At 47.9% G+C, this 16,104-nt stretch overlaps 1 protein-coding gene across 20 annotated transcripts in view; it reads right to left on the minus strand.

The window, feature by feature from the left end:
• Nucleotides 1-16,104, minus strand: part of DNM1 (dynamin 1) — a 103,311-nt gene that overhangs the window by 18,316 nt on the left and 68,891 nt on the right. For all 20 annotated transcript variants that reach the window (XR_007352988.2, XR_007352982.2, XR_007352985.2 and 17 more), the window contains 2 exons: nt 1,405-1,514; nt 518-629 (listed from right to left, as the gene is read on the minus strand). Coding sequence is in view for 13 of the 20 variants with exons in the window: in XM_048822619.2 (XP_048678576.1) it covers nt 518-629; nt 1,405-1,514 (222 nt within the window). In the remaining 7 variants the exon portion in view is untranslated. The remainder of the gene's footprint in view (nt 1-517; nt 630-1,404; nt 1,515-16,104) is intronic.

Genomic DNA, 16,104 nt, shown 5'->3' on the forward strand with positions numbered 1-16,104 from the left:
TAAACAGTTTAAAATTATTGTTTTATTGGCCATTCCCTTCTTCCTTGTGCTGAAGTACAAGTCCCAAGGGCTATGGAAATGCCTTCAGCAAGGTGTGATTGTTACATTCACCTTGCTCTTCCTATCTCCTCATCCCTCCTGAGCAGAGTTTATCACTAGAGACCTGAGCTACTTCCCCAATCTGTCTGAGAAATTTCATGTATCTAGATTTACAACCCATAGGGAGGATAGAAGCCAGAAGGGCTTATCTTTGAGGTCCACCCTTTATCCCCCACTTGATGGTTATATCCTGTGCATCCTCACCGCTGGAAGAAGTACCATGTATCAGAGGAGGCTGAGAGCAAGAAGTTCAGCTGCCTTCCAACTCTACCCCACAACAGGAGGTGATAGAGATAAGGTCCTCACAATAGCATCCTGTTTAACTCAAGGGGTGATAGTTCAGTGGTTGCTCCTAAGACACTTGTATGCCACCCTTTCTCATCCCCTGTTATTGATGATGGCCAAGCCCTCAACCTACCCCAACACGCTCTGGGTACACTCCTGCACGCAGGAAGGAAGCCTTCCAGCTGTCCACCTCCTCCTGGGTCTCACAGGCCAACTCCAGCTGCCGATAGTCTTTGTAAACATTCCTAAGAAGTGAGACATAAGACAAGTTACTTCAACCCTCTACACACGACAAAGCAACCACGTCTCCATCTCTGCCAATGTTTTAAAATCCTTAGTGTGTCTGCACATCAGTAACAAAGTAGACTACCCTCTCACAGCCTGATAACAGCCTCATGCCTCCCCTGCACTAGAGCTCCCTATGAAAAGATGAGAGGGGGAATTAACTCTCCATTATTAACCCTAGCTTTCCTCACTCTAATCCCCCAGCAGACCCCAACCCTGCCCTGAAGAGACCACTCTTGGGGTGGTGGTGGTGAGAGAAGATTGCCTTTCCAAACACATTCAATCATGCATTTCTTCACCCGATACTCTGGGCTCATGAATTCTTGGGACTAACTTTATTATTCAACTGAAAGAAACAAGAGGGGTTCAAATAGTTGCTGTCTGGCCCTGGCAGAGATCCCTGGGGATAGGCAGCTTGGCTAGTTGAAAGCTGGGATCACATGGCACCAATGCACTGCAGCAAAGAAAATAAGTGGCCTGATTATAAGAGCTTAGGGAAGGATCCCAGAGTGTTTCCTTTTAAAAAGAGTTTCTTCCTAATGACTGTCCTCTAAGGAGATGTCCATCCTATCAGGACAACATTCCTGAGAGGCCCCATCTCACTATTCCCTCTCCTCTATAACCTGCTATTCCATTCCAGGGTGTCCCCAAAATACTGTACAGGGCTGAAGTTAGAGATGTGATTTAGTTTACGTATAGGAAAGAGCTCAGCATGCTCTGGGGAAAAGACAGCACCTCTGTTCAGTGTTGAAGAGAGCAAAGATATGCTTGCTGGACATGAAGCCCTTCTCAACATCCCGCAGCTTCAGGTTATCCACTGGCAGCATGTACTTCTTCTCCTTCTCCTGAAAGAAGATCAGCAACTAGTCACTCACTTCCACTGACCAAATCCTCATCTGGTGAAGGAGTCAGTCAGCTGTGGGATCCTCAGAGCCTCACTCCCCTATTCCCTCAAGAAGTCAACCAGCAATGGGGCCCTTACTGTTCAATTTCCCTAACTCTTCCAGGAGTCCGCCAGTAAGGGGGCTCTCACAATCCAGTCCCCACAACTTGACTGCCCTATCCCTTCTAGCAGTTATTCAGCAATGGGGCCCTCACAGCCCAACTCCCCCATCCTTTTCAGAAGTCAGTCAGCAAGGAGTCCCTAACAGTCCAGCTCTATCATCGTCTCAAGGAGTCCGTCATCAACAGGATACTCAAAGCCCAATTCCCACAAACCCTCCAAGTGTCATTCAGCAACTGGGCACCTCACAGCACAATTCTTCCATGCTCTCAAGAAGTCACTCGGCAACGGACCCCTCACAACCTGATTCCTCTATCCCATAAACCAGTCAGTCAGCAAATGAGTCCTCACAGACAAAATCTCCCACGCCCTCAGGGAGCCAGTCAGTAACAGGGCCCTCATAGCTCAATTCCCCCACCCTCTCAAGAAGCCAGTCAGCAGTGGGACTCTCACATCCCACTTCCTCCATTCCCTGAACAAGTCAGTCGGCAATGAGGCCCTCACACCCTGATTCCCCCCATTTCCCTAAGATGTCAGTCAGTAACAGGACCCTCACAGCCTGATTTCCCCATCCTATAAAACAGTCACCCAGCAAATGGGCCCTCACTCACAGCCCAGTTCCCCATCCCCTCAAGAAGTCAGTCAGCAAGGGATTCCTCACAGTCTAGCCCCCAAAATTCAACTCCTGCATCTCATAAAGCAATCGGTCAGCAAGAGGGACTTCACAGCCTGACTCCCTCGTTCCTTCAAGGAGTCAGACAGCAAAGGGGTCCTCACAGTCTGGCTCCACCATTCCCTCAAGGAGTCAGTCAGCAACAGCACCACCATAGCCTAGCTACCACAACACCTCAATAAGTCAGACAGCAACTGGTAATTCATATCCCAATTCCCTATTTCCCTTAAGGAGTCAGTCAGCACAGCTGTCACAGCCCAGGTCCCCTGTCCCCTCAGGGACTCACAGTTGAATTCCTCATTCATTCAAGAAGTCAGTCAGCAAGGGCTCTCTCACACCCTACCCCCACAACTTGATTCTCCCATCCCATAAAACAGTCAGCAAAAGGAAAGGCCTTCACAGCCTGACTCCCCATCCCCTCAAGGAGTCAGTCAGCAAGAGGACCCTCACAGTCCAGCTCCTTCATTCAATGAGTCAGTCTGCAAAGGGGCCCTCACAGTCCAGATCCACCATTCCCTCAAGGAGTCAGTCAGCAACAGCACAGCCTACCTACCACTTCACCTCATTAAGTCAGACAACAACTGGGCACTCCCAGCCCAATTTCCCCATTCCCTTAAGGAGTCAGTCAGTAACAGGGCCTTCACAATCCAGCTCCCCCATCCTCTCAAGGAGTCACTAAGTAAGGGGCCCCACAGCCCAATTCCGCCATCTCCTCAAGAAATTACTCAGCAACAGGGCCTTCACAGCTCAGCTCTCCCATCGCTTCAAGGACTCAGTCAGCAAAGGTACCCACATCACTTCAAGGACTCAGTCAGCAATGGGGCATTCACAAGCCAATTTCCCATCCTCTCAAGGAGTCAGTCAGCAACTAAGGACTCACAGCCCAATTCTCCCATACCCTCAAAGGCTTGGTCAGCAATGGGGCACTCCACAGCCCTGCTCCCCTGTCACCTCAAGAGGTCAGTTAGCACCACTGTCCTCACATCCCAATTCCCTCAAGATGCCAGTCAGCAATGATGTCCTTATAGACAGACTCCCTGATCTCCTTAAGGAGTTAGTCAGCTATAGGGGCCTAACAGCTTATTCAGCAACCACATAAGGAATCAGACAGCAATGGGGCCTTCACATCCCAGTTCCCCCATCCCCTCAAGGGACTCACTTAGCAACAGGGCTAGGGTGACTACTCATCCCTTATTTTAAGGGACCCTCCCTTATTTCCTTGAACTGCCCCTTAGGGTGACCACCCATCCCTTATTTTAAGATGTATTGAAATGTATTAAAACTGAAAATAATGAGATGTGTCATTCCATATTCTTTATGAAAATATGCTTATGATATGAATATGACATCACTGAGATGTACTTTATGCAAGATGACATGGGAGATATCATTTCTGTATCTGAAGATAGGAATATTGACTATGTATCTGTATTTCAACTATGCTACTTTGGGTGATGCCCACTGATAACACTTCAGGTACAACAATGAAAAAGCCAGACAGGGCAGATGGCCAATCAGCGAGGACAATGAGCTGTGAAAAGCTTGGCCTTCCTGTGGACGCTCCATACTGCCACTGACTCATGGACACTGTGATCCTACAGGGTCAGGTGGTCTTGTCACCTGATACTAAAACATTACCTGGGACTCCTTGCAACTTTCCACTGTAAGGGAAGGGGAGGCGGGGGGGTCAAGTTTGGGAAACAAAGGATTCCCGCCTTATGTAAATCCTATTTAAGGGTGGGGAGGAAGGCAAACAGGACTCCTCCTCTCTATCGCCTGTCAGCCCAAGAAGAAAGACTGCAAAAGAGAAGGCAAGGGGGGAGTACAGACTGAGACAGGGGTCCAGTCTGAAAAGAAATATAACTGCCTGCAACAATATCTAGGGTGAGAAATACTATTTGTATCTAATTTCTTTAGTGAAACCAGTTGTTTGTGTGTTTGATTTCATTTGCTTAGTAATCTGCTTTGTTCTGTTTGTTACCCCTTTTACCACTTAAAATCTGCCTTTTATAGTTAATAAAATGTGTTTTGTTTATTATTAAACCCAGGTTCCCGTAATTTCTAACAGGGGGGCTAAGAAGCGTGCACACCTCTCTCCACATTGAGGGAGGGGGCGAATTTCATAATATATCTTTGCGTCTGCACTCCAAGGGAGGTGGACATCTGAGTCCTGGAGCAAGTCCCTTAAACTGAGTCTTCCCAGAGCTCATCTGCAGCTGGGTGTGGCCCTGCCTGTGTGTGTGTTCGAGGAGGTTTTAAGAGCCTGGCTCAGCAAGACAGGTTAAAGATGGCCCATGCTGGCAGAACTGGTAGACTCAGTGGTATCTCAGTGCATCAGGTGGCTTCCCAAGGGCTCCAACCCATCACAAATAAGTACCATTTTAAACATTAAATTGATACTTATGATAATGTGCATTTGAGAAAAAAATACATGATATGCGAAGGGAAATGGTGTTTCTTTAAAATCCCCCTCAAAATAAAGCATTGTCCCTTATTTTTCATGTTTTCCCTTATTGCCATCCAACAAAAGTGGTCACCCTAAACAGGGCCCTCACAGCCTGATTCCCCCAGTCCCTCAAGTCAGTCAGGAACTGGCACTCACAGCCCAATTCCCCCATACCTTCAAGAAGTCAGTCAACAATGGGACGCTCACAACCCACCTCTTCTACTCCTTCAGTCAGTCAGCAAGGGAGCCCACGCAGCCCTATTCCCCCATCCCTCAAGGAGTCAATTAGCACCGGGGCTAGGGTTGCCAACTGTCTAATTGCACAAACCCAAACAGCCTTGCCATGCCCCTTGCCCCGCCCTTCTCCAAGGCCCCCCTCCACTCACTCCATCCCCCCACCCTCACACACTTTCACTGGCCTGGGGCAGGGGGCTGGGGTGCAGGGGGGGTGCAGGGTGTGGGCTCTGGGAGGGAGTTTGGGTATGGGAGGGGGCTCAGGGCTGGGGCAGGGGTTGGGGTGCTGGAGGGGGTGAGGGGTGCAGGCTCCCGGCAGGTGGCTTACCTCAGGCAGCTCCCAGAAGCAATTGGCATGTCCGACTCCTACGCTCGCAGGGGCGACCAGGCAGCTTTGCGCACTGCCCCTGCCACAGGCACCACCCCTGCAGATCCCATTGGCCACAGTTCTCAGCCAATGGGAGCTGCGGAGTTGGCACTCGTGGAAGGGACAGAATGAAGAGACGCCCATGGCCACCCCTGCACCTAGGAGCCAGAGGGACATGCTGGTTGCTTCTGGGAGCTGCATGGAGCCAGTGCAGGTAGGGAGTCTGCCTTAGCCCCGCTGTGCTGCCAACTGGACAGTTAGCGGCCTATTAAAATCTCCTGGATTGGTTTCAGTAGCCACTGGGAGATCAGTTCCAATTCCGGGAGACTCCTGGCCAATCCAGGAGGGTTGGCAACCCTAACTGGGCCCCCTACCACTCGATACCTCCATCCCATAAACAAGTCAGTCTGCTCTGGCATCCTCACAGCCCAGCTTCCCCATCACCTCAGGCTGTCATTGAGGAATGGGGCCCACAAAGCCCCATATTCCATCCCTTCAAGGAGTCAGACAGCAACAGGGCTCTCAAAGCCCAATTCCTCCAACCCTAGGAGGATTCACTCAGCGACAGGGCCTTCACAGCCCAGTTCCCCCATCCCTTCAAGGAGTCAGTCAGCAATGGCACCCACACTGCCTAGCCCCCACATCACCTCAAGAAGTCAGTCAGCAATGGAGCCTCACAGTCTGATTCCCCTACCCCATAAGACAATCAGTGAGCAATGGGGCCCAGACAGCCTGATTCCCCTATCCCCTCCAGGGGCCAGTCAGCACCTCTCAGCCTGACTCCATCATCTCCTCAAATAGTGATTGAGCAGGGTGCTGACAGCTATAAACTCTCTACCTATCTAATCTGTTTAGGCATTTATATCACACTCAGTACTGTATCTGTTCTGGGCACCCTCCCTCAAGTTTGTGTATTAATCACTGAGAGCCTTTCCAGTGACCAGCCACAGTGGCTCCATCCCATTCTGCTCTCTACCATTCATGGCATGTGGCTGTTCTCACCACAGATACCTTGACTCCTGGTCTCATTATAGCATACTGCCATCTGCTTGTAAATGCCACCAGCCATCTGAGTTGGGGGGTTTATTCTTTGTTAAACCTGAGTTTAAACAAATCAAGTGAGATAAAGTGAGGTGGTCATGACTGCAGGTTAAAAAGTCTTATTTTCATTATTAACCTTATTTTCAAGTTTCTGGGAAAAAGCCAATGCTTTGACACAAAAGTTGATAATTTTTCATAAGGATTAATGGAATTTAAACCACTTTTTGTCTTAGAAAAGCTGACACACCTGGTTCATCTTGCTACTTCATCCTACACTATGAAGGGCTCACATTAATTTTTAAATAATAATAGTGACACAAAACACAAGATAGGGTTCCAATGGCTCTTCTTTGCCACCAGGAGCTCAAACAGCAACTTTGTGGTTGGAGTGGTGTGGGATATTTGCGGGCCAGTTAAGGACCTTTTATATGGAAAATGACTAACAGCCATCATTGAAAATTCAAGCCAGTGTCCTTCTGACTAATCAAAACCCCAGGTGAAATGGGTGGCTAAACAGATGGGGGAAACGTTAAAAACTGAGGCCTAAATTTTCAAAAGTGATGAATGATTTTGGATGCCTCAATTTTGGGATGTCCAGTTTGAGACACCTTTCGAGGACCTGATTTTCAGAGTGGGAGGGCTCAGAGCTTTCCGATTATCCTTTAAAGTGTCTCCAGTTAAGCAGCTAAAAACTGAGGCACCCCACATTTAGGCCCCGGTTTTTTTAGATTTAAGCTTAATTTTGAGATCTGGATTCAGAGATGGATGAGGTTAGAAATCAGGGGATTTTTTGGCTTTAACCCCAAAAACTGAAGATCAGACTCTCCTCTCTCTTACTCAGGGGAAGATATGAAGTCTTTACTGGAGTTAATCTGGATTTACATCAATGTAACTGAGAGCTGAATTTGGCCCAAGGGCCCTACTTGTAAGTGTACAGCTCTAGTCAGGTATTGCTATACCAAAAGTGATCAAAAGAGGGAACCATTATACCAAACTCCTCACCTCAAAGCAGAGTGCAGATGTCTGAGATAACTCCAATAGAAATGTATTATGTATGTAACCGTCCCCCTTGTGTAGGGGTTCTGGTGTGTACGTCATGCTTGCCTCAGCTGGAAACATGGAGAAATGTGATCCCTTACAGGGGAAAGGGGAATAGAAAAGGCAGGCAGGCTGCTAGCAGAGATCCCAAAATCTAACTGGAAAATACAAGGGCAGAGAAGCGACTGTAGATGGTGATGCTGCTGACATGTTTCATAGGCAGATGGAATCAAAGCCCAGAGAAGATGATCTGACCATTATAATGGCCCTAAAGGCCTTAGTCAGCTATCTCACTAAGTCCTATTAATTCCTAAGTATACTGGTATACTCCTCTACATGTCTCAGATCCCCAATGAAAAGGTCAAATGACATTATCTGTTACAATATAATGTAGTGCTGGGAAAGATGTCCTGGAAACAGATGTTCTCTGGGATGGACAGAACAGGGACAGCTTGGGCAGCAACAGAGCTCCCGTACCCCTTCCACCACTGATCCAAAGGGACCAAAGATAGAAATGGTATTCAGATCTTAATTCCCCTGTTCTTTCTGTTGAGACTGCCAACCAAGGTGCCAGTTAGTCGAAATTCAGGGGGGTGAGTATTTTTGTGATGCGGATGCCTATTGATTAGGAATCTGGCTGAGACCCATAAAGCTCATTTCACATTCTGAAGATCACCTAACAGCTTCCAAATTGCAATAACTTTCAGCCACTATTGCTCCAGTTTGCAGATGAACTGGTGACTTAGAGGAGATGAACACCCATTGCTAAGCCCCAGGCAAGCCAACCAGTCCTACTGCAATCTCTCCTACTGAAGCACCTTATGCATCACCCATATGCAAACTCTGTGCTACCCAAAAAAGTAACTTCAATGTAGATGGCAGCTAAAGGAATAAGACGTAGAAAATGCTCCTCACATCTTTTTACAATGTCAGAAAAGTTTGGAGCTGGATGCAAAAGAAACATCTCATAGCAAAAAAAAGCAAGAAATCTAGTGGTGAGAGCAACAGAATTCCCCAGGTCCTAGGACCTAGGTGATGGTGTATGTGCGTCTTTACCCTGTACCCTTTGTTTCCATCAAGGCCTTAGAGTTCTTCCCCTTCATCACATAGGAATTGCTTTTGTAATGCTTCTAGCCTCTGCATGCTGTTACTTCCCACACCATTGCAATAATGCCACCCAACAGAGTTTGATCTCCGTTACACCAAGGTAAATCTAGAGTGAATTCAATGGTGTTAGGACCAAAACCTGGACCCACTACAGCTAATGGGAATTTGTCGTTGACATTAATGTGACCAGGATTTGGCACTTTCTCCAGATTTACACCAGTGAAACTGAGGTCAGATTTTGGACCCTTGACTCTAATGTGCACTAGGAGCCATACACACATATAAAGATTCATATTCCCAGTCTCTAAGTGCACTGGGAGCCAATACATTAGCACCAGGCTTCACTCTCTTAAGCTGGGAAGACAGCAAATTCCATCATACAGAATGCTAGTGCCAGGTTCCCAGGTTCTGTGGGCACTGCATCTGTGCCCTGGAGCAAGATTCAAACCAACATCCTCGAGGAGCAATTAGATCCATATTGCTGCTTGCTAGTGTATGATTTTTCAGCTTTGGGGGTAATGAGAGCCATACAAGAGCTACAGCACTGGTGCCAGGAGGTAAATCCCCTGGCTCTTGATTGCAGCATGATGCACACAGACACATTCGGCCAGGGCTGCTCTGACCTGCCATCTCACCATGCCTACACCCCAGTCTCTCAAAAGTCCTTTCTCCACTCTTCACATCTTCTCAGTTTTCACCCCAGCCTGTTTTATATCAATACTCTGACTTCATTTCCTGAATGTAGAGACAGGAAAGAGTGTAACGAGCTGCTGAGGGCTGAGCCTTTTAAAGTTTTGGCTGAGCCCTCTGCCCATATGTTAGCAATCAGGCAATGTGTGTGGTGGCTGAGACATCCCAAGAGCAATGCAGCCACAAGGAGGGGGGGAAGGGGCTCTCCCTCCAGCCTGACAGACGCAGGAAAAAATCAGAGAGGGAGGACTAGGTGCCAGTACACCCTGGGCTGGGGGAGGTGGCTTTGTGGAGCATGGTTCAAAGATCCTGGCTTGATCCCAAAAGGCCTGTGTTGCTCATCAAACATCTCATTTTGGTGGCAAGGCAGAAAGAGGATCATAGCAAAGGAGAGGCTGCCCTCTCAGCAGCAAAATATCTATCCCATGAAACACATGCATAGCCAAGGAATTACAGTGAAGCCAGCAAGGGGAAGGAGGTAACATTGTGGGCTATAGGAAGCAGGAAACTAAAGTGCAAATACAGGGAGAGAAGGGGTATTGGGGTGACAGGGTCTAATCAGGCCTGGTTAGTCTCACCCCTTTTAAAGGACCATCATTCCTAACTATAATCATAATGCTTGCATGGAGGACCCTGAATGCAGCAAAACCAGTGTGGTCCATTTGCACGGTAGGAGGATAAGAAGAGTCTATGCAGGAGATCTATACCCCATGTACACAGTAAAGCACAGCTCCATAGGGGTTGTGGGGAGGCACTGCCATAGAAAAGAGACTTGTGGGCAGTGTGGCACATGGATCCCCTAGCCATTAACCCCTAGTCATGGAGGGCAAAGGATAGTGTTTGGGGGAAGGACTGAGACTACACCTGTAGCTCCGTGGCCTGAGAGGAGGCACCCTAAGGGGGTCCCCATTGTGTACCCTTGTTACTCTGGCTCTGTTCTGGGGCCAGTGTATTTTAGATGGTCGTGGTTTGCATTGTTAACTGAATGTGCATTGTTCTCCTCTGGGCCTTCATCCCCAAATACATTTTAAACAGCCAGGTAAAAATATAGCATAGCTGGATTGGAATGAGGGCTCCTGGTTTGTTCGCAGGCTATTTCCTCTGCCCAGCCAGTCACTCTGTACAAAAAGGACTGGTGTTTTATATACTGGATACACATGAAGCTGAAGCTGATGGGGAAGCTCACACATGCATTCAAAGGAGGAATTTGGCTCTTGGAGTGCTAGGAGATAACTGACAGAACTATCAGACCTCACCATAATTAAGGAGGAGGACAAACCCAAGATAAGCTGAAGCTCTTATGACAAGTAAAACTTTGTGCACAGAGAGTCCAAGTGTATGTGTTCTGATTTATGGCTCTTGTGGAATTAAAAAAATACTGACTGAACCAAATGCTACTATTAATGCTAATGTACTTTGCTTTTCTCTAGTGTCAATGATGTGCTGGAGGAGGCGTTAGAGAGACCATTGTTAAAATCCCACCACCAAACTGACAGGAGGGTTGTGGTGATCTCCCTGTCTCAGGCGGTCAGCCCCACCTTAGATGGGGTCAAATCATCCGTGAGAAAAATAAATGATTTTTTGGCCTCATCAAATTACTTTGGAACAGTAAAGTCTTCACTTTTGTAATAGATCAAATTGTACCAGGAATTCAGTATTTTCAAAAATATTTACAGTGAAGATTCCCCCAGACTGCCTACAAATTATTTGCCCCATCTACCTCCCCACGATTCCAGTTAAACCCTGTTCCCAGTCAATTTGTTCAGTAACAGTGTACAACAATGCCCAGCATAGGGCCTTTTGTTTGCTCATTGTTGTCACCTCCTTCCTGTATAATGAGATTTAAATGGGGAAATAAATTAATAGATTTCCCCCCAACCCTTAAATGTTCCTCATCACGGGTTTAACCTATTAGGGACAAAGCAGGAGCACTGGGTGTTCATGTTTTTAGCCATAGATTTAAACTCTCTCCTCTGGCTCCCCCTCCCCTGTGTGTGAGTGCTGGTGGGTTGCATATTGTACCTAAAGCACTCTTTATCCCTGCAGCACAAGAGAGGAAGTGAACCACATGGCCCGGGGAACATCTGGAATCGCTACACAGGAGCCAAGCATCAGAGAGAAAGCGGCATTCCTCAAGTTTCCATCCAAGGTATGGAACCTTCCTTTCCTCCGCGCAACCTTATCCGTCAGATGGCTCACTTCCTGTCAACCTCTGACCTCCGCAGCAGCCAACAAGCTCCTCCCTCGAGTCTAGTTAGCATTGCACTGCCACGTCAATTGAGGCAGAAAGACAGAAGGGAAGCAAGAGAAGGGAGGGAGCAAAGACTAGAAAGAGGGAGGGAGGGAGGCACAGTGAGTGCCAGACGCGATGGGGGGAGGAAAGGAGGGAACTCGGATCGCTCCCATGGTAGCCGGAGGCTAGCTGCAAAGGCAACTGGCCAACACGGGTCAAAGGACCCTTGTTATGGGCTTGGAACCGAAGGCTGGTCTTGTTTGCTCTTTGCTCCGGACCCTGGGTAGAGCGACATTCTACAGGACTGAGAGCTGGGAGGAAGGAGATCAGGATGCATCGGGCCTGAGCGTCCTCCCACCCGCTGCCACCAACTGCTGCGCCAGATGTGGGGGGTTGAATAAAGCAACGAAGTCTGCACATCTGGGCAACGGCCAAGACTTAGAAACATCTTCTCCTGGGTTTGAACAGCAGTAATTTATTTTTATTTTTTAAAGGTACGACGTGCCCGGGGGAATGGGGCATCAGCCTTTTGATGCCAACATCGGAAGAGAAAGGGGTGTGAAGGTTCGCTCAGTGCGGGGTACAGGCAGGAAGCAATCCCCCCTTCTTTCCAGTTGCCAATGGAGGAAACTTCTTCAAGCAGGACTTGGACTTTCCCTCACCCTCTCTCTGTCCCCAAAACACCAGCCCAGAGGCAGAAAGGGGGAAGGACTAACGTGCTGCTGCTAGCTGGAGAGCTGGACACAGAGGCTCCACTCCGTCTGCCCAGTGTTCAGACTACCTGTTCAGGACTACGAGATTGTACAGTAGTCTGCACATTGGTTAGGCTGTGCTGGGATACACCACACACACTGCCGGTGCCGCACAGGGATGGAAACGCCTGCATGGCAGCGGGAAATGCTGGGGTGTGAGCAACGCATGATAAATTCACCTACCTCCCCCAGTCTGCTGGGAAACTGATGCTTGGATCCTCACCTAATGCTCACCTTTATCTGTCACTATTTGCCATCCCACTTGCTGTCTGTCTGTCATTTCCTCCCTGACTCTCTTCACCCTCTCTTTGCAGCTGTTTCTGTTGGCTTCACATGCTTGTTCCAGTGAGAGCCACTCAGGATGCCTTATGTTTCTTGTGCAGACCTTTGCTATAAGTGTCTAAATCACAAGGACAGGGGCTATCCCCTGGGAGAGTTATGGCTGCATAGTGCCTTGCTAGCAGTCCCTATGAGGAGGAGGCGAAATTAAGCAGTGGGAAGTGACCAGTTGGGGAATTTTATGGTGTAACAAACTTTGTTTATTTTATTAAAAAAAAAAAAAAAGATTTCAAGTTTGGAGATTCTGGGAGGCGCTTTTCCTTTAAAGTTGGTTTCCTTTAAAGTTCTTTAGATGTGGACTGGGAGGGACAGGTAATGTGTATGTGTGTGCAAAACTACTAAATAGAACGAGTGAGTGAGAAAGAACAAAGAGAGAGTTAGAAAGAAGGAGGAGGGAGAGTGTGAGAAAAAGAAAAAGAGACTATGAATGAGAGAGAGAGAGCATGAGAGTGAATGAATGAAAGAGCAAAAGAGAGTAGGGGCAAAGAGGGAGGGAAGGAGTATGTGTGGTAGAGAGAGATCCTGAGGCTGGTATGATAACTGGGAAGGACTGAGTCTCAGAGCATACCTAGCTCTGTGGTCTCAAAGCAGAAAAATAGGTGACAAAATCTAGCTTGCAGCTGGACTGCTAAAAGCCACCCTCCCATTACAGCACCATCCTGATGGCTGGCAGGGCTTGAGCCACTGCAAAGACAACAGAGAGGGCTTCATGATGTGGCTGATCTGGGGCTAAATGCACAAGAGTGGCAGCTTGTTGTTGGAAAAGTGATCTGCTCCATGTTTCTGAAAATGGGGGTTTCAGAGGAAGATGTAATGTAATCCATCAAAGTCTGATGTATAGCAAATGGACACCTACAAGTGTGTGAATAAGGTCATGGCTTCTCCCAGATTATCCTGGCTTCTCCCAGCCAGGATAATCTGCTTGCATTCTCCAGTGATGGAAGAGAAGGGAGGTACGAAGCCAGCACAATGTGGAGTCAGGGCACAACTCTGACCCAGAAGACTCAAAATGGTGTATGAAGAATGTAAAGGATTCCCCATCATATACATGGATCTATATATACATGCAAACACCTACACACCATTTCTCATGCTCACACACACCATCTATGTGCACAGATACTTAACACATGCACATACTCAAATACTAGACACACACACACCAAACATACCCATTCACACAAGCACATAACCTCCTATTATGCACACACCCCATTCTCACTCAAACACAACATTCATACACAATCACGTAACTGCCATGTCATCCACATCCAGTCCCATGCATACACACCCACACAGGTCCAGGCCATTCATATGGACACATAACCCACACCAGTCTCAAGTACCCACAAATTCAGACACACATATGCACACCTGCACACACAATTAACATACTCAGACATTCATACATTCACATACCATGCACAAACATACACACCCATATGTCATTCTCAAACACATATCTGTGTGCATTCACACACACACACACACACACACACACACGCAATACAAATACCCACATGTATACATTCAACAACACACAGAGACACACCCACACCTCGCAATAAGAAGTGGAAGCTTCTTGGGACAGGTCTACACTTAAAAAGCTGCAGGGGTGCAGCTGCACTGCTGTAGCGCTTTAGTGAAGATGCTACTACGCTGACGGGAGAGCTTCTCCTCTCGGTGTAGTTAATCCACCTCTGTGAGAGGCATAGCTATGTCAGTGGGAGGAGCTCTCCCATTGGCATAGCACTGTCTACACTGGGGGTTAGGTCGATGTAACTACATCGCTTAGAGTGTGGATTTTTCACACTCCTGAGCAATGTACTTATACCGATGTAATATTGTAGTGTGGACCTGGCCTTAGTGTCTATACAGAACAGCAGTACTGAATTACCAGTTGCACCTTTGCTGCAGTGAAACAATTTGCTATTACTCTCATTCAACTTCCGTATAAAGGAATTTCACTCTATGCAAGGATCCTGCGAGCAGGTTCCACCAAGCATTTCAGCAGGACAGACACAAACATTTAGCTATGGAAATACACTGATGCCCTCACACAGGTATGAGCCAAGTCCTGCCTTTCTTAGACCATATTCAACCGAACCTTAGTGAGACTTTTGCATAAATAAGGACAGAAGGTCTGGGCTATGCAGTATATTCACAACCAAATTCCCACATGTACTAGAAGTAGACTGTATTCACTTGTCTGTGCAACCACTCAAGTACACACAATGACACATGTACGTAGTCATATGCATCCCAGTTTAAATTAACTCTTACATGTATCAAATGCAGGGCCCATGGGCCCATTCCAGTGCGATGTAGGCCTTGCTAATAGGAACCATGTAGCATATTGTTCATTATGCCTTAGGCTCAGGGCTTAATGCCCCCTGCCACATAGAGAACTAGAGGAAAAGCCTGGATCCTACCTGTGTAGCTGGGTTGTGTGCTGTAGATCTCTGGAGGGGATTAGGTGGAAGGACACCTTTTTCTGCTTAGGTTCTCATACCATGCTCATCACCATGGTAACTGAGTATCTAATACCAACCAGCTACAGTGCCATGGCTGCCACTCCAGTCTCGGGGGCGGGGTACTCTCCCTGGCTAGCGAGATCACCCTCTGTCTTATAGAATGGTCATTGGATCCATAACGTTGCCAATCCACCATCTTGCTGACCTACAAATGTCCTATAGGCAGAACCCAGCAGCACCCAGGAGGTGCTGACTCCCGGTGTGGGATTCCCAAATCCAGGCTGATCCCCCTTTCTGCAGCAGATCTATATTGCAGCTCTCCTTGGGTCAGGGATTTGACTCACACAAAGGAGACTGGAGGAAAAATGGAGAGAGAACCCAAAGAAAGTGCTCTTGGCAGCAGGGCAGAATAAGGAGCCAGCTTTCCACCTCCTCCCCTTCCCCCAGCATGCTCCACCAGCCTCCCGGAGCAAAGGGAGCCCTGTCCTCACTGACGCTTGATGCTGGAACCTTTAAGACACTTTTAAGTTCCAATTCCTTTCTTTGGGGGGAAGAGAAAACAAACCAGTGTTGTGGAAAGGCTGGTATTTCACTAATGGGACCCAGATGTCTCTACTCAGACTTGATGCCCAGTCCTGCCGTAACAGGGCAGGGGAGGGAAATGATGAGCTCCGTTCCACCCGCCTCAATTTTTGAGAGGTGCTAGCCTAGCCCAATGTCATCCTGCCACCCCCAGTCCACCCCTAATTCTCCCACCAGATCCCCCAAATTCTGCATCTGGCTCTTCCACCAACGCAAGGGTTTTCTTCCCTGGATTAAACACTCTCATTTCCTTTGGCTGTTTGCTACAGCGCTGTGCAGCTGGGGCAAGAGCCTAACAAGAGCATGAGAAGTCAGGGTTTTTGTCTGTCCAAAACCTAAGTGGATCGGGACTCCCAGGCTGCACTCAGGGTGACTTTGGGGCCTGAAAAGACACCATTCCTCCCTTCAAATCAGGGGGACAAGGAGGCAGACAGCCCTTTCTGGGGAAGAGAGTGG

The sequence above is a fragment of the Caretta caretta genome, chromosome 16 (assembly GCF_965140235.1).
Source record: "Caretta caretta isolate rCarCar2 chromosome 16, rCarCar1.hap1, whole genome shotgun sequence".
NCBI classification, from domain to species: domain Eukaryota; kingdom Metazoa; phylum Chordata; order Testudines; family Cheloniidae; genus Caretta; species Caretta caretta.